The sequence below is a fragment of the Elephas maximus genome, chromosome 3, assembly GCF_024166365.1.
Source record: "Elephas maximus indicus isolate mEleMax1 chromosome 3, mEleMax1 primary haplotype, whole genome shotgun sequence".
In the NCBI taxonomy this organism is placed as follows: domain Eukaryota; kingdom Metazoa; phylum Chordata; class Mammalia; order Proboscidea; family Elephantidae; genus Elephas; species Elephas maximus.
In genome coordinates, this window is record NC_064821.1 from 98,024,466 (window position 1) to 98,042,178 (window position 17,713).

At 51.7% G+C, this 17,713-nt stretch overlaps 1 protein-coding gene across 6 annotated transcripts in view; it reads left to right on the forward strand.

Moving 5' to 3' along the window:
* The window catches only part of ACOT11 (acyl-CoA thioesterase 11), a 75,720-nt gene that overhangs the window by 52,248 nt on the left and 5,759 nt on the right, over positions 1–17,713 (forward strand). For all 6 annotated transcript variants that reach the window (XM_049879341.1, XM_049879342.1, XM_049879340.1 and 3 more), the window contains 11 exons: positions 3,502–3,562; positions 4,935–5,033; positions 5,528–5,663; positions 7,951–8,107; positions 9,478–9,597; positions 11,294–11,438; positions 12,734–12,789; positions 13,851–13,917; positions 14,314–14,397; positions 15,057–15,190; positions 16,870–17,001. In XM_049879341.1, coding sequence (XP_049735298.1) covers positions 3,502–3,562; positions 4,935–5,033; positions 5,528–5,663; positions 7,951–8,107; positions 9,478–9,597; positions 11,294–11,438; positions 12,734–12,789; positions 13,851–13,917; positions 14,314–14,397; positions 15,057–15,190; positions 16,870–17,001 — 1,191 coding nt within the window. The remainder of the gene's footprint in view (positions 1–3,501; positions 3,563–4,934; positions 5,034–5,527; positions 5,664–7,950; positions 8,108–9,477; positions 9,598–11,293; positions 11,439–12,733; positions 12,790–13,850; positions 13,918–14,313; positions 14,398–15,056; positions 15,191–16,869; positions 17,002–17,713) is intronic.

The following is a 17,713-nucleotide window of genomic DNA, read 5'->3' on the forward strand; positions in this document are numbered from 1 at the left end:
GGGACCTTCTATTGTGTCCCTGGTTAGAACAGTCGGTAGTGGTAGCTGGGCACCGTCTAGTTCTTCTGGTCTCAGTTTAGAAAAGGCTGTGCTTCGTGTGGGCCGTTAGTCCTGTGGACTAGTTTCTTCTTTGAGTCTTTGGTTTTCTTCATCCTCTCTTGCTCATGAATTTGTTTTTGTTTCATGTTACTTTTTTTTTTCTTTCCAAGTCAGGATTCAGACAAGACTGCCATTGGTTGATATGTCTCTTAAGTCTTTTTAAAAATCTATAGGCTGCCGTTCTCCCCAGCCCCATCCCTCTTTCTTCTTTTACCTTGAAATTTATTTGTTGAGGAAACCTTGTCGTTTGCCCCCTAGAGTTCTCCGTTATCTGTATTTTGCTATTGGCGTTGTTGTGGTGTCATTTAACATGTTCCTCTATCCCTTAAAGAAACCCTGGTAGAGTAGTGGTTAACAGCTACAGCTGCTAACCAAAAGGTTGGCAACTTGAATCTGCCAGGAGCTCCTTGGAAACCCTATAGGGCAGTTCTACTCTGTCCTATAGGGTGACTGTTAGTCAGAATTGACTCTACAGCCTTGGGTTTGGTTTTTTTGGTTTTCTATCCTTAAAAATAAGCTGCTCCTGGGGAAGGGCTTGAACAGGGATCAGATTGTTTGTGGAGCTGCTTCTCTGTGGTGCAGAGAGCACCTGGAAGGGTGTCGGGGAACTGGAGACTTGGAGGGGTGCATACGAGGAGGATGGGCAGTGACCCTGGAGAGGGATCCGGTGATATGGCTGTGGGGATGGAGAGGGATAGTCAGGAAGGAAGAGAAACTCTGAAGTGCAAATGGATGGCTGCTTGGCTTGGGAGAGCTAAAGAGGAAGAAGAGTTGCAAATTCCTTTCTTGTTTTTTTAATATTGCAGAAAATAGACTTTTATTTTTATTTTGGGCACTGTCTTAGTTTTCTAGTGTTGCTGTAACAGAAATACCACAAGTGGATGGCTTTAACAAACAGAAATTTATTCTCTCTCAGTCTAGGAGGCTAGAAGTCTGAATTCAGGGTGCCAGCTCCAGGGGAAGGCTTTCTGTCTCTGTTGGCTTTGGAGAAGGGTCCTTGTCATCAATCCCCTGGTCTAGGAACTTCTCAGCACAGGGATCCTGGGTCCAAAGGACATGCTCCCCTCCTGGTTCTTCATTCTTGGTGGCATGAAGTCCCTCTGTCTCTCTGCACACTTCAGAAGAAATTGACTCAATGTACAACCTGATCTTGTAGATTGAGTCCTGCTTCACTAACATAACTGCCTCTAATCCTGCCTCATTAACATCATAGAGGTAGGAATTGCAACACATAGGAAAATCACATCAGATCACAAAATAGTGGACAACCATATAGTACTTGGAATCACGGCCTAGCCAAGTTGACACACATTTTGGGCAGGACACAATTCAATCCATAACAGGGACCATAGAAGTTTTTTCTATCTTTTATCGTGAAAACTTTCCCAAACATATAGAAAAATTGAATAGTGCAATGATCACCATGACTAAACTCAATAATAAACATTTTACTAAATTTGTTTTGTCTACGTGTGCTCGGATGCTAACCAAAATGTTGATGGTTTGAACTCACCCAGCAGCTCTATGGGAGAAAGACCTGGTGATCCGCTCCCATAAAAATTACAGCCTAGGAGACCCTGTGGGGCAGTTCTACTCCGTCACATGGAGTCACTATGAGTTTAAATTGACTTGATGGTAACCAACGATACATATATGGGTATCCATTTATGTATAGATAAATATATTGTGAGGATGATGCAGGACTAGGTAGTGTTTCGTTACGTTGTACAGAGAGTTGCTATGAGTTGGAGCTGACTCAACGGCACCTAACAACAACAACATACACTTAAAAGTAAGCTGCAGATGTCACGCTCCTTCATCTCGCCACATATCAGCACGCATCTCCTAAAAATGGTGGTACCTGTGTGACCATTGGTACTCCTAAGAAAATTAACACAAATCGACAAATCCTAGGCTAATGTGAGCTCTTGTTGTTTATGAGCTCCTGCTGTGGGCGGGGCCTGGCTCCTGGCTCAGCACAGATTTTCTCACTGGATCCTCAGAAGAACCACAGTCAGTGGTCATGTGTTCTCCCTACTTAACGAAAAAGAAAAATTTTTTTTTTTTTTTACAAGGAAAAAGTAAAAGTGACTCACCCAACATCACGCAGCTTGCTAGCATTACAGTCAAGGTAAAGCTTAAATGAAACCCAGGGCTGCCCCTTGACCAGCAGGCACCTAGGAAGGAACCTTTCCCAGGCTTGAAGATGGGGGGGCCAGGCTGGGGCTATCTCTATGGCTTTCTTATCAAGGCCAAGGTGAACCAGACCTTCAGGCTAATAGGCTCTACAGGCTGTTCAGTTCCCTTGGACCTCTGGTTCTCTTTCTTTGCAGAGAACATTTGGTTATTTGAAGAAGAAATCGGCACAGTGTTCTCTGTATTACTGAGCCAAAGCACAGAGAGGAGAAAGGACTTGCTCAAGGTCACATAATGATTGAATGGGGGCCAGCTTCCCAGCTTTCAGTTGCCTCCCCCACTGCCCATTAGCTGGGGCCCCTCTGTTGCCTTGTTAGGCACAGGGCAGGCTAGCTGGCTCCCCTGGGGATTCTGACTGTTCATCTGGACTCGGGAACCATTCCAAAGGGACCGGCTGCAGCTGGAAAGAGTGGGTCTGGTGCAGTCAACTGACCCGGTCTAGGGTCCAGGCTCTGTTACTTTTTTCTGGGTGACCTTGGGCAAATGACTTAACCTCTCTGAAGTTTAATCCATCCCTAACCCACCTGCCAAGCTTGTTTTGAGGCTCAAATAAGGTAGTGCACAGTGCCTGGCACATAGTAGGCATTCTTTAAATGTTTCCATCTCCCCTCCCTACCCTCTCTTATAGCCCTTACACTTAGTAGGCATTCAGTAAATGTGGAATTCGTTAATTCAGTCAACCACTATTTATTGAGGTCCTACCGCGTGCCCTGTGTCAGGCCTTGAAGAGTCAACGAGGAGCAAAACAGATGCAACCCTTGTCCCAGAGGCTCTTAAAGAATGTGGGGGGAACAGAGGTTGGGCTACTGGAAAAAGTGTTAGGAGGGTGAACTTTACTGGGCTACTAGAGCACACAGTTGGGGTCTGACCCAGACAGGGAGGACTTCCCTGAAGAGGAGACCACTGAGCCAAGAGCAAAAAGAAGCTTGAGCATTAACTGGACAGAGAGGAATAAGGAAAAGGAGGAAGTGAATAAAATCATGGCAGCCTTCTCAGCCTCGGCTTCCCCACCTATGGAACGGGGTGCTGACAGCATCCTGCCGGCTAGCTTTGAGGCCTCGGTGATGTCACAGATGTGAATCTGCTCTGCAGGCCACAGAGTTCTCTGGCCAGTTCCCCTTAGCAGAGGCCCCACACACATCAGAGGCCACTGATCCCTGCCACTGTGCACTCTGCAAGGCTGACCTCCTGCTTTTCTCTCCCCAGTGTTGGACAAGTGGTGAATATCAAGGCCAAGGTGAACCGGGCCTTCAACTCCAGCATGGAGGTGTGTGGGGCTGAGTGTGTGTGTGTGTGTGTGTGTGTTTGTGTGTGTGTATGTATTTTCTGCAGCCCAGGAACACTCACACTCACACAGCCCAGGTCGAGGCAGCTGAATTCGGAGGTAACTGGCGGGGCTGGGAGGACCCTAAGAAATATCATGTCTGACACTCACACACAGAAGGGAAAACAGGCCCAGGGATGGGAAAGTACTTGCCTTAGGTCCCCAAGCCACATAGATTCCGGTGTGGGACCTGGCTTCCAGCCTCCCGACTCTTCCCCTAGGCCTCGCGCCCCCCTCTCTTAGTTTCAGCAGTCAGGTGGTCCCAGGAATAGAGGGAAGACAGCCACTATGGGTGACGCCGGAGGTAGACGGGCTGGAGCAAGGAGAGCACAAGACTTTGGTTCTGGCCTATTAGCTGACCTCCCGCGGCCTCTGTAAAATGGGAAAATAATTCCTGTGTTGCAGGTGTAATGGGAGGACTATGTGAGGATGCACAGGGCTCTGTGAACATGGGGGAGGGACTCTAGTGGACTTCAGGCCCAGCAACCTGATGCAGCCAGAACAGTGTTTCCTGAGGATAGCAGAGTCCTGACTGTGCCTCTGGGGCCCCATAAATGTCCAGGTGCCCCTTGGGGCCATGATGGGTCTGTCCTTTCAATTTAGCCAATGTTTTACCTGTTTTGAAGTCCCTCGTTAGCACAAACAGTTAAGCACTCAGCTACTAACTGAAAGGCTGACTGAATCCACCCAGAGGCACCTTGGAAGAAGGTCCTGGCGATCCACTTCTGAAAGATCACCCCCCCGCAAAAAAAAACAAACCCAGTGCTGTCGAGTCGATTCTGACTCATAGCGACCCTATAGGACAGAGTAGAACTGCCCCATAGAGTTTCCAAGGAGCACCTGGCGGATTTGAACTGCCAACCCTTTGGTTAGCAACCATAGCACTTAACCACTACGCCACCAGGGTTTCACAGCCATTGAAAATCCTACGGAGTGTAGTTCTACTCTGAAAAATGTGGGGCCAACATGAGTAGGAAGCAACTTGATGGCAACTGAGTTACGTATTTTAAAAGCACCTTCATAGACACCTTCTCATTTTAATCCTCTCAGTAACCCTGCGTGGGTAGGCATGATCACCCCCATTTTACAGATAAGGAAATTGAGGCCCAGAGAAGGGAGGAGACTTGCCCAAGATTTCCCAGGGAGTCAATTTGACAGAACCAGAACCTATCCTGGATCTCCTAGACTCAACAGTTGAGACAGAAATACTCATGGCCTGGCCTGGGACAGCACTTCCTGCCCCATTGAGCTTTGGGACCTTGGTTGGTGAGCTCTTCCTTCCTTCTCACACCTCCCACATATTCTTCCTCTCCAGGTGGGGATCCAGGTGACTTCCGAGGACCTGTGCTCTGAGAAGCAATGGAGTGTGTGCAAGGCCTTGGCCACCTTTGTGGCCCACCGGGAGCTCTCCAAGGTAGGCAGCAGCACCTGGCAGCTGGATGCATCTTGGCAACCTTGGTGCCTGCCCAGTGGTGCTTGCACTGAGAGAGAGGGTCTGGACCAGGCGAGGGAGGCTGGGGGTCGAGCAGAGGAGCTGAAACAGGGGCAATCCACCGTCCCCAGAGGAAGACCCACCCCCACTGCGAACTGACCCCAGCAGCCTTCCCTCTGTCTTTTCCCCACTTATCACTGCATATCCCTTACGAGAATTTGTCAGTCTTACAACCCCTACTTCCTCTGTGCAATTGACTGGAGGGACGTTTGAAGGATGAATATGATGTATTAGGTCAACATAGAGGCATGGGATGGGAATGGAGGGGAAGGGGAAGACTTATAACCAAACAACCAGCAGCCTCAGGCCAACTGTGTGCGTGCCCCAGGCTTGAGATGGGGATGGGGTGAGACAGACCCTGCATTCTTTCAGGACAGTTGTCCTGAACCCCTACCACCCCCTCTGCTGGCCACCAGGTGAAACTGAAGCAGACCACGCCTCAGACAGAGGAGGAGAAGATGGAGCACAGCGTGGCTGCTGAGCGCCGGCGCATGCGGCTGGTCTATGCGGACACTATCAAGGACCTCCTAGCCAACTTCCCCATTCAGGATGGTGAGCGGCTGCTGGCTGTGGGTGGGAGGGCAGCTGGCACCCTGCATGTCCCCCTCCCCCACTTTGGGCCGTCAATGGGCAGAAGGAGGGGGGGGTCTACTTGGAATGTTCAGCCACTGGTGGCCTCAGGCCTACATGACCCTTTTAGCCTCACGGTCCCTGAGAAGTGGGGTTAGCACATACCAAGAGTCCTTTGTTATGAACGAAACATAGAAGCCATGGTATTTGGGAAGGTAGTACTGAGCCCAGCCTTGAAGACTCAGTAGGATTTTAAAAAATACATATATACATGTACTTAAACAAGTATAGAATAAAAAGCAAGACTCTCTCCTACCCCAGAACCTGGGCACCCTTGCCAGAGGCAACTACTGTTACCTGTTTTGGGTATCTTTCCAGAAGCATCTTCTGCGTATTTAAGCATATGTATATATTACTTTGTTGTTGTTGTGTGCTATCGAGTCAATTCAGCCATATATGACAGAGTAGAACTGCCCCATAGGGTTTCCTTGGCTGTAATCTTTGCAAGAGCAGACTGTCAGGTTTTTGGTTTGAACCACGAACCTTTCAGTTATCAGCCAAGTGCTTAACCATTGTGCCACCAGGACTCCTTAGCTCCCACTTTTTACCTAGATGGGAACATATAGTACATACTGTCCTGTCTCTTGCTTTTCCCCCCTTAAAAATGAATATTGGAGATTGTTCCGTATCGTACACAAAGATCTGCTTTGGAGTGGGTAGGGCTTTGACAGGTAGAGAGGCGAGGAAAGCATTACTGATGGGGGCACAGTAGGTGAAGACCCAGAGGGGTGACCTTGGGTTTGTTTACCAGTCTCCAGAATATTAGAATGCCAAGTCCTTCCTGGAAACCACCTGGAGGCAATCTAAGGACACGTTAAAGGTAGCTCAGCTTCCCAGAGTGGGGAGTGAGCAGATGGAGTGCGTTGACCCCAGTGAAAGCGGCTCATTGCACTCTGAATTTCTGCGCGTGTTTATGCTGGGGCTGGAGGCCCTGGCTGTGCTGCCCAGCTCCCCGAGCCTCATTGAGGCCTCATTGGACCCACCCATTCCACTGCAGCCTCCTAGTTACCCTATCTTGACAGACCTCCTGCAGCTCTCTGCCCCCTCAGCCTGGCACCTGGGGTCCTCCGCTGTCCGATCAGCCTCTTCTGTGCGGTCCCTTTCCTTGCCCTCAAATCTGACTAAGCCAAAGACCTCATTGCTCCTTGGGCAGGTCTTGGCTCAGGCCACCCTCAACCTTCCCTTCTGTGGCGTCTCTGAGTGGCCTGCAAGCCAAGAGAAATGCCACCTTTGTGATGGGCCCTCCCTGGTGACGTCTCTCTCCCTGGGAGACAAATGGGCTGGGTAGGGGTGTCAGCATCTGCTCCCTTGGCCCTCAAGGCTCTGTCCACTGTCTGGCCTCTCTTGCTGAGGATATTCTAATGCCATTGCCCCCAAGAACTGGGCAGTATTGGGCTATCCTTTTTGAGAGCGTGTCTACTGCACTTTATAACTGCGATCATATTTCATCTTGAAATAGTCCTATCAGGCTGGATTTGACATACCTTTTACAGATGAGGAAATTGAGGTTCAGAGAGATTACCGGTCTTGCCCGTGGTCACACAGCCAGTATGAGGTGGAGCTGAGGTTCGGACCCAGGTGTGTCTTGTCTCCAAAGCTGTTGTCTACTGTCCTGTGACAGGCTCATCTCTCTCATCCACGTTTCCACCCCAACCCCGGTTCCTCATTCAGGACCAGCCCAAGCCTTATGCACACTTGTTAGCTGCTATGAGTTGGCCCCAATCTCCTGGCGACCCTATATGTATGCACACTTAAAGAAAAAGATAAAAACAAACCCATTGCCGTCAAGTCGATTCTGACTCATAGTAACCCTATAGGACAGAGTAGAACCGCCCCATAGGGTTTCCAAGGAGTGGTGGGTGATTCAAACCAGCAACCTTTCAGTTAGCAGCTGACTGCTTAACCACTGTGCCACCAGGGCTTCATGCACACCTAGTGTTGAGTAAATAAAGGAACCTACATGGATGGTGTAGTGGTTAAGAGTTATGGCTGCTGATCAAAAGGATTGGCCGTTCAAATCCACCAGGCGCTCCTTGGAAACACTATGGGGGCAGTTCTACTCTGTCCTGTAGGGTCACTATGAGTTGGAATCAACTGGAAGGCAATGGGTTTGTTTTTTTTTTTTGGTTTTGGATAGGGGGTAGGGGCTGCCCTTGGGAACCTTCTCATAGGTGTCTGCATCCCTTCCCTTGTCCCCTTCCCTGGTCAGATCTGGAGAGGAGAGACTGCAGCCACATGGTGCCAGCTGAGAAGACCCGAGTGGAGAGCGTGGAGCTGGTCCTACCCCCCCACGCCAATCACCAGGGCAATACCTTTGGTGGCCAGATCATGGCCTGGATGGAGAACGTGGCCACCATTGCAGCCAGGTGAGGGGAGAGTGCCCTGCCTCCACCTCCTGTCTCCCCTTTCCCCCTCCTTCCCTTTGCCAGTTCCCTCTCTGGGAGAAACCCCAGCTTGGTGTTGGCATTTGATGTTTTGACATCTTGGCTCTTCTGTTGGGGTAACCCAGGGCTTTCAAATCCAGAGAGCCAGAGGGAAATGATGTTCTGTGGGCCGACCTTTCCTCCATAGCCTGCGTGGTAGATGCCAAGCCCTCATCCTGGCCCCAGGGTGCCTTGGTCTGGCTCTGCCTGCTCTCTTCCTTGTGTCTTAGGCTCTCTTCAAGTCAAGCTTTTGGCCATTCCCCACTCCCATCCTCCACATTCCTGCCCCTTGCCTTTGCTCTGGGTCTAACGTTCCACCATGATATCCCCTACTCATCTTGGTCTGCTAAAGCCCCACCCACCTCTCCCATGAACGCGTCTCTGATGGTTCCCTTCTTCCTAGACTAAAAATAATTCCTTCTATAACCTTTTGTGCCTATCCAGGCCTTGTTCTGGGAGCCCTGGTGGCCGAGTGGTTGAGTGTTTGGCTCCTAACCAAAAAGTCGGCAGTTCAAGTCTACCAGCTACTCCTTGGAAACCCTATGGGTCAGCTCTACTCTGTTCTCTAGGGTCGCTATGGGTTAGAATGAACTTGACAGTAATGGGTTTTTAGGGCCTGTTCTACCCTAAATATCAGGAGTTTTTTTGGTCTTTTTTTAAAAAAAAAAGTTATGATAACTGCCTTTCACTGACTGACTAACACTCTCGTACCTCCATGACTTCGTGTTTGCTGTTTCCCTCTGCCTGAAGTGCCCTCCTAGCCAGGTGAACTCCTCGTCCTTTAGAGCCTAGCTTAAATGGGCCCTCCTCTGTGTCTAATCTGTGGAGACAGTGCATAGCAATGCATTTCAGGCAGCTCCAGCTGTAAGGGGCCATACCATCTCAGAGGAGGGTGAGAGCCTCGGTGGTCAGGGAGGACTTCCTGAAGGAGGGGCAGTTGAGCTGGGCCTTGAATGACAAGTAGCTTTGAGTAGGGGAAGGGCTTCCATGTACTGAGAACAGCAGGTGCTAAGAAGTAAAAGTTGGAAGGAAAATGGGGCAGGGGTTTTACTCCAAGCTCTGCCCTAGGCTTTCCTCTGTCAGCTCCTTTCCAGCTATGCACATAGACCTCCGTGTTCTAACTATGAAATGGGACTTTAGTTCTGTTCCTCTGGGCAGAACTGTTGTTGGGCTGGGTGGGGGCTGGTGGGCCAGAGGGCAGTCCCTGTGGTTCTGGGCCACTTCTGGAGATGGGAGCAGGGGAAGCAAGGTGGCCCAAGCCAGTGGCTAAAGCACCCGGGGATTTCTCTTGACCCCTCCTGGCCTTTTTCCAGCCGGCTGTGCTACGCCCATCCTACGCTGAAGGCCATTGAGATGTTCCACTTCCGGGGCCCATCCCAGGTGGGGGACCGCTTGGTGCTCAAGGCCATTGTGAACAACGCCTTCAAGCATAGGTGAGGGGCTGGGATGGGTGGGGCTGGGTCCCCCAGGGCAGAGGGCTTGTCCTGACCCAAGAAGGGACTCCTACCCACTAGGACCTGCCTATCACCCTGCAGACAAGGTCTAACCTCCCGCCTGGCTGCAGAGTCCCCCCACTACCACCAAGACTTAGGCTGGGGCGGGGACCCCTCCTCTGTGCTCCCCCAGCCCTTGTGCTGTCTGGGGATGTACCAAGTGCTCAGTGTGGCTCTGTCTCTCTCCCTGGCCCTGGCTCCAGGCCTGGCATACTGTAGGTGCTCAGATCCCAGGCCTACCTCCTGCCACTCTCTGCCGCTTAGCAAGCCCTTTCTCACCCATTTTCTAAGACAACAGTTAGCCCTCTCGGTCCTGACCTTTGGAATGAATTCCGATCCCCACTCCCATGAAAACTGACTTTAAATAAGTGTTTCTTGGTGACTTTAAAGATCACAGGGTCACTATGAATCAGAATCGACTTGACAGCAATGGGTTTGGTTTGATTTTTTTTCGTGTACTCATTAATAGTAAGGGCTTTAGAGCCAGCCTGCCTGGATTCAGGTTTTGGCCCTACCTCTTACTCGCTGTGTGACCTTGGGCAACTTATTAAACCTTTCTGGACTTTAGTTCTTTTGTCTGTGAAATGGAACTCAACTCAATTATCTCATAGCTGTGAGGATTCAATGAGATGTTATTAGCAGAAGGCCCGAGAAAATGTTCAGTTAAGACCAGCCACTGCTGCTGCTGCTGGCCACCACCACCACCACCACCACCACCATCATAATCATCATCATCATTTGCTGCCCAACTAGCACACATTCTGCTACTGTGCAGGGAAGAAACCCTTAACTAGGTTCTCTTCCTGACTGGTTATTTGACCTTGGGCACGTTTCTGCCCCATTCTGGGTCTTGGTCTCCCCATTTGTATAATGTCTACATTTTGAGATTATAGAACTTCCCAAGCGAGAAGAAATGTGGTGGCTGCTATTATTAAATTAATATAGACAGAAAGACGCATGAACAGCGGCAACTGAGCTGTCAGGCGCCCAGCTGGTACAGTGCTGTAATAGTGGGTAACGAACCTTTATTCTAATTAGGCTCTCTACCCCTACCTCTCTGCTTATTTCCTTTCATAACCCTTTGCAGTTCGTAATTACATATTGATATCTTTGCTTACTTGTTTGTGACCCTTTCCCTAGCTGTTAGCCCATGAGGGCATGGACCGGACAGGTTTATTCATTTTTGTGTCCCCAGTGTCTACTACAGAGTCTCTGGGTAGTATAAATGGTTAACGTGCTCGGGTGCTAACTGAAAGGTTGGCAGTTCTAGCCCACCCAGTGGTGCTGCGGAAGAAAGGCCTGGCAATCTACTTCAGAAAAACCAGCTATCGAAAACCCTGTGGAGCACAGTTCTACTCTGACACACTTGGGGTTGCCATGAGTTGACTCGATGGCAACTGGTGGTGGTGGTGGTGGTGGAGTGTCTATCCCAGGGCTGGGCATGCAGTAGGTGCTCTGCAAACATTGATGGGAGGGAGGGAGCTATTCTAGGCTCCTGCCAGTGGGACTCTGCTCTGAGTTGCTGGGAGAACTGCAAGAGTGTGTGTGCCCCTAAGTGTGTGGGGGGTGTGGGGAGAGGGGGCACTGCCTCAGGAAGGTCTGTCCAGAATAGAAGCAGCCTTCCCCTCTCCCACAGCATGGAGGTGGGTGTGTGCGTGGAGGCCTACCGCCAGGGGGCCGAGACCCACCGGCGACACATCAACAGCGCCTTCATGACCTTCGTGGTCCTGGATGCAGATGACCAGCCCCAGAAGCTTCCCTGGATTCGGCCCCAGCCTGGGGTGAGTGGAAGCAGTGCCCTGCTTCACCCACTGACTCTCCTCCCTCTCTGCCCAGGCTGGTGGGACCTATCAGCCCCCTGATAGGCCCAGGGGAGTGAGGGGCCCAGCTCTGCCCCTCTGAGTGCTCTGCCTGTGACCCCTGATAATGCCCCTGGTGCAAGGTGGGTCCCTCCTTCTGCTTGGAAGAACCCTGAACGTGCATGAGAGTCTAGCTCACAGTTGGGTGTCAGTTGGTGCTCACAAGCCCGTGGAGCTGGAAGAGCACTGGCTTTGGAGTCAGGTGCCACATTCTAGGTGGTGCCCTTGCGAGCTTCAGTCCCTGTCTGTACAATGGGTGTATGGGCAGTCCCTGCCTCACAGGGCTATTGGGGGTGATATGAGCTACTGACCGTGGAACTTAGCCCCATGCCTGATGAACCCTGGAAGCCCTCAGCAAGGGGTGATGAGAGAGCAGAGAGCACCGGGGACAAGAGTCAGGAGCTGGATTTGGAGGCTGTCTTTAAAAAAATGCTCCCACATGCCTCCTGTGCTCCAGGCCCTGGAGTTCGGTCAAGGCCCAGCAGGCTTTGACCTTGAAGAAGTCTCTTCCTCTCTCTGGGAAGGCCACTGCCCTGCCTGCCTGCTTTGCAAGGCTAATAAGCATGGGCTGTGAAAAACCTACCACTCTGCAGCCAGAGGTTGGGCAGTCAAGAGTGGGTGGTGGGTGGAGGAGTGGGGAGCCTTGCAGATGGGTGGGCACAGTTACAGTTTACAAGGTGCTTTTCACAGTCCTTCTGCCATTTAATCCTCGAAAATGGGGGCGAGGGAGACATTACAGGTAGTAGTTAAAAGAGTGGGCTCCAAGTCAGGCCATTTGGGCTCTGATCCTGGCTCCACCTCTTACCACTGCTGTGACCTTGGGTAAGCCACTTCACTTTTGTGTCCCTCAGTTTCCTCCTCTGTAAAATGAGAGAAGTAATGGCACCAACCTCAGAGTGCTGTTCCTAAGGATTAGATGAAAAGGTACATGCGAGCACTTTAGAAGAGTCAGCACCCTCTAAGGATCCCTGTTATAGGAGAGGAAACAGAGGTCCACTGAGGGGAAGAGGCATTCCCCAAGTCACCCTGAGTCTGAGGGGGCCTGGGGCTGGAGCTCAGTCCCTGGGTGCTTTCCTGACCAGGTGGTTTGCCTCTGGCTGCTGATTAAGACCTGAACTCTACTTTAGGGCTGCAGGGCCTCCTAGGGTGCTTGGGTAGTGGGGAGGCTGGCTTGTTGACCTGCCCACACCATGGTCTGTCCCTGCTTCCCTCCTCAGGATGGTGAGCGGCGGTACCGAGAGGCCAGTGCCAGGAAGAAGATCCGCCTGGACAGGTGGGTGGTGGCTATTTGCCTGCTCCACCGGCCCCAGGGCACTCACATTTCATCAGTGCTGCCCCCATGTTCCAGGCACAGCTGGGTCCTGTACAGACAGCCTCTGGTTTTGGCCTTATTATACAGTAGTAGTCTCATTGGCGCATTGTACAGGTGAAGATACTGAGGACGGAGGGGTTAAGTGGCTTGGCCAAGGCCACACAGGTAGGAATGATCTGCAGACTCAGAATTTGAACCTGGCCAAGTCTGGCCGATTTTCAAGCCTGTGTTATTCCGTGGACTCTGGTGCCCGTTTGGCAGGTGAAGAAAGGCACCAGCAGGAGATGCAGCTTGCTCAAGATGCAAGCCCAGGTGGGTCAGACTGTGCTGCGAAAGCACTTTACGCACTCTGAAGTGCTGTTGAACACATGAGGGTTCACAAACCTTTGTTAATAATAATAAAAAAAAAGTATGCATTTATGGAGCATTTACTATGTACCAGGCACTGTTCTCATGATGACCCTGTGAGGCAGCTATGACTCCTAGCCCATTTTATAGATCAGGACACTGAGGCAGAAAAGTAAAGTAGCCTTAGCCAGGGAGTCTCTGAGTGGACCAAACTGTTAACGTGCTTGGCTGCTGACCATAAGGTCTACCTAGAGGTGCCTTAGAAGAAAGGCCTGGAGATCCACTTCTAAAAAATCAGCCACTGGAAACCCTACAGGGCACAGTTCTACTCTGACACACATGGGGTCCCCATGATTTGGAGTCGACTCAACAGCAAAAAAAAAAAAAAAAGCCAAAGCCAGAGTTGCTCAGCAAAGGTGTAGGGGAACTGAGATTTAAACCTGACACCCTTCCTCCCCAGCTTGTTCCCTGCCTCTGAGCTGCTGTCGGTGTACTGGGCTAAGTTTGCGTGCTCTCAGATCACTGCGCCCACCCAGTCTTCCTAGTCAGGCAGGAGAGTGTCTCCTACCTGCTGAGCTTGGCGTAGGGCCTGGTGGACACTAGGCCTACAGTAAAGTCTGTTGAAGGGATGGGGCTTCTAAGAGACCCAGGTTGTCATCTTCCCTCTCTCCCAGGAAGTACATTGTGTCCTGTAAGCAAACGGAGGTGCCCCTCTCTGTGCCCTGGGACCCCAGCAACCAGGTAAGGCCCATTGCTCAGAGCGGACAGCCCTCGGGGCCACAGGGGTCTCTCCCAACCTTCCCCTTCTTGTCAGAGTGGGCTTGGGGTAGGCCTGAAGGGAACAGGGAGGGTCTGAATGGTGTACCTCACCACTGTTACCGTTAACAAAGGGCTTTCCTGGGTTCCCCCTGTTTGGCAGGAGGGAGCTGAGGCCCAGAGAGGAGAAGTGACTTATCCAGGGAGGGTCACACAGCATGCTGGCCAAGCCTAGCCCTCCTGTCCCAAAACCCAGCGCTCTTTCCAGAGTACCCCTCCACCATTCACGATCCAGGTTCCTTTCCCCACACTAGCATGGCCTTGGCACAGGGGCCACCTGAGGAAGGGGAAGAGTATAGCTTCTCTGTGTGCTCTGTCCAGGTGTACCTGAGCTACAACAACGTCTCCTCCCTGAAGATGCTCATGGCCAAGGACAACTGGGCACTGTCCTCGGAGATCAATGAGGTAGCTGACTGCACCCTTCTTTCCTTTCTTCTCTGAGCAGCCAGAGTCCTTTGTCTTGCTTAGACATAACTGATTGCAAGCAACAGAAACTCTCTCAAACTGCTCATGTCAAAAGGGGGTTTCTGGAAATGAATTGGGGAGATCATGGAACCAACCCAGTTGCAGAAATACAGCCACCTGCACAGGGCCTGGAGTGAAGAACCAGAAAGTCCTTTCTCTCCCGCCCACCTTATGCCCCCGATCTCTCTTCTATGCTGCTCTCTGCCCAACTGCTCGCCCCTCTCTGCCCCTTCTGCAGTGAGTCACTGTTGGGGTGGGGGATAGGGGAAAAACACCGGCTGAGAGAAGACCCAAGCCCTGCCACCGACTTCCTGTGCCCTTGGGCAAGTCACTTCCTCACCTGTGACATTGGGGTTGGATGGGCTCCTGACTTAGAAGATCCATTGCACTGTTGCCTCAGTCGCTGCTTCTCAAGGCACTTTCCTGTCCAATTGTACTGAATTCTCTCAATTCTTCATGAGGATGAAACTGAGGCTCAGAGAGGTCGAGTCACTAGTTCACAGTCACAGAACAAGCCAGCGTTCCAGCCTGCCCACTCCACCCCATGGCAGAGTCCGGGGAGGGGGAGCAGGAACGAGGCTGTCCTCTGTCCGCTGCAGGTGCGCCTGTACACCCTGGAGGATGACAAGTTCCTCTCCTTCCATGTGGAAATGGTGGTGTGTGTGGATGCGGCCCAGGCCTTCCTGCTGCTCTCTGACCTGCACCGGAGGCCGGAGTGGGACAAACACTACCGGTGAGGGGCTGGACACTTGGGGAGTGGGTCATGCACTTGAACTCAGAGACAGATCAGTGATTTCCAAACCGTGGTCTGTGGAGTCCTAAGTTTTCAAAGGGGGCTCAGGAACTGCTGGTGGACAGGGGCGCTGAGAGAGTGGGCAGGGCTCCGGGACCCCCTCCCAAGGTCCAGGACAACTGACTAATGGCCAATTTGCTGAATTTACCAAACTTGGCAATTCTTATGAAAGTGTAACTGAATGTGTTATTTTTTAATATAGTCAATGACTATGGATGGCAAAGTCTTCTTATGCATACATTTGTTTGCCAAATTTACCGATTCCTTATGTGAATATCTTCTTGAACTTAGTCAAGGAAGATAAATATGTTCTTAGGAAAGTAGCCAAAATTTCAGTGTTTAATACGGGAATTTTTAAGTTTCAACGGATACTTTCCTCAAATCACTTTTAAAGTCATTTTCGGTTGTGCAAACACCCTTGCTTTTGGGAGTTCTTTGGTCATTTCTTGAGTGGCTTATTCATGAGGAGACTTTATCCTTCAGGATATCCATAAGAAGGATCTGAGTATTTGGAAATTCAGTGAGCTGGTCATTTGGCGGGTTGGTTTTGGCAAATTGGCCTCCTTCTTCTTACTTACCCCCATCTGTCTTCACCAGAGCAGGCCCTCTTACAGCTGTGTTTACACGGGCTTTCTGCCTAAGTGCAAAAAGGGCTGTGTTGCTTTAAAACGTCCTGGTCTAGGTGACCCCAGGCCCCAGAGGGAGTGCATTCTAGAAGCTTGAGAGGTCATCTGGTGAGGGATGTGGGAGGAGGGTTGCATTTGGTAGGAAGGCTTATTAGAGGAGGTGGACCCATGTGGGCACTGAAAGCCAAGATCAGCTCTTGATACATTATGGGGTTGGTTAGGGGGTGGGCTGAGGGGAAAGAGAGCCCCCTGATGGCTGCCCCCCACCCTACCCAGCCACTGAGGAAGGGTGGAAGATTGGGCAGGAGGCGGTGGGTCTGGACACAGCCATGTGTATCTCTGTGTGGATGCCCTGTGTGTGTACTTGGGTGTAGGTGTAAACCTGTGCGTGTGCACCTGGGCACATGCCTGCTGTGTACCCAGGCTTGGGGCCCAGCTCAGGCACCCAGCAGCCTTCCTTATTGGCTCTGTGACCATGGGCAGCTCCGTCCCTAAGTCTCAGCTTCCCTATCTGTAAAATGGGGTTAATAAGAGTAGCACCGCAAGGGGCTGTTGGGAGGTTAAATGTGAAGCACTTAGAGCAGCACCTGGCATACAGCGGTGCTCAGTAAATTGCAAATGCAAGGGCTGAATTGTCACACGTGCATGGGGTGGGTGCCCCCGCGTAGGTGTGTGTGGACATGTGTGGATCTGTGTGTGTGCCGGGCTCTATCCACGAGTCTGTGCACGTGTACCCACCTGTGTGCATATGTCTATACATTTCTGGATCTGTTCTGTGTCCTCGTGTATGCATTTGCTTGTGTACGTGCCTCTGTGTGTTTGTGTCCCCATCTTGACTGGAGCTTCCTGCCTTCCTGCTGGTCCCTGCTGAGCAGTGCTGGGGATAGTGTCACTGCAGAAGATGCTCAGAGAGGCTGAAGCATGGGAGGGACTGTGGCTCCCTCAAGGAGCTGGGTGACCCCAATGGGCCCTGAGCTCTTGTCCTCCTGACAGGAATGTGGAGCTAGTGCAGCAGGTGGACGAGGACGATGGCATCTACCACGTCATCAGCCCTGCCCTCGGCAGTGACACCAAGCCCCACGACTTTGTGATCCTGGCCTCGCGGCGGAAGCCTTGCGACAACGGGTGGGTGTCTGCCTGCTGAGAGGCGCAGCAGGGTGGGGAGAAGGGAGGCTCATCTCCCTCCCCGGGGATGGGATGTCAACCTAGAGTCAGAGCTCTGCTTCCTTTTGGCGGAGGGGCCCCAGGTACCACGCCAGACCCCTCCAAGCTGCCATGGCTGGACAAAATGGAGACAGGAGCACCCACTTCCCCTCCACTCACTCGTGCTCTAAAGCAGGGCCATCTCTGTCCCTGGGGCAGCTGAGGCTGCCTTGCCCAGGCCATTGACAGGACATTTCTCACAAGCCCACCTCCTTGGCCTCTGTGCTCAGAGAGCCTCGTTTTGACTGGAGGGTGGTGAGCCTGCCCACTGTGCCATGGATGGAATGCCAGTGCAGATGGCCTCACTTCCATTAGAGACAGGGGCCAAAACATGAGGAAAAAATACCCGCAAACACACAACTCTTGCCCTGAGCATCTGCAATGGAGGGGCTGTTCTGGGAGCCCACTGTGAAGTCACACTGGCTCCTGGTGAACCCAAGACTGCTAACCCACAGGGGTCTCCTCTTAGGGGCTGGGGCATGAAGACATATGTTTAAGACTCTTGGGGAGGGCATCAATGTCAGAGGGTGGGCTCCAGAGCCTGAGAATGGGGACAGGACCCATGTCTTGGCTGGGCAGAACGGACCCTGACCTTCTTCTGTGGCCAACCCTTGCGCCTCCCCCATGCTTCTGC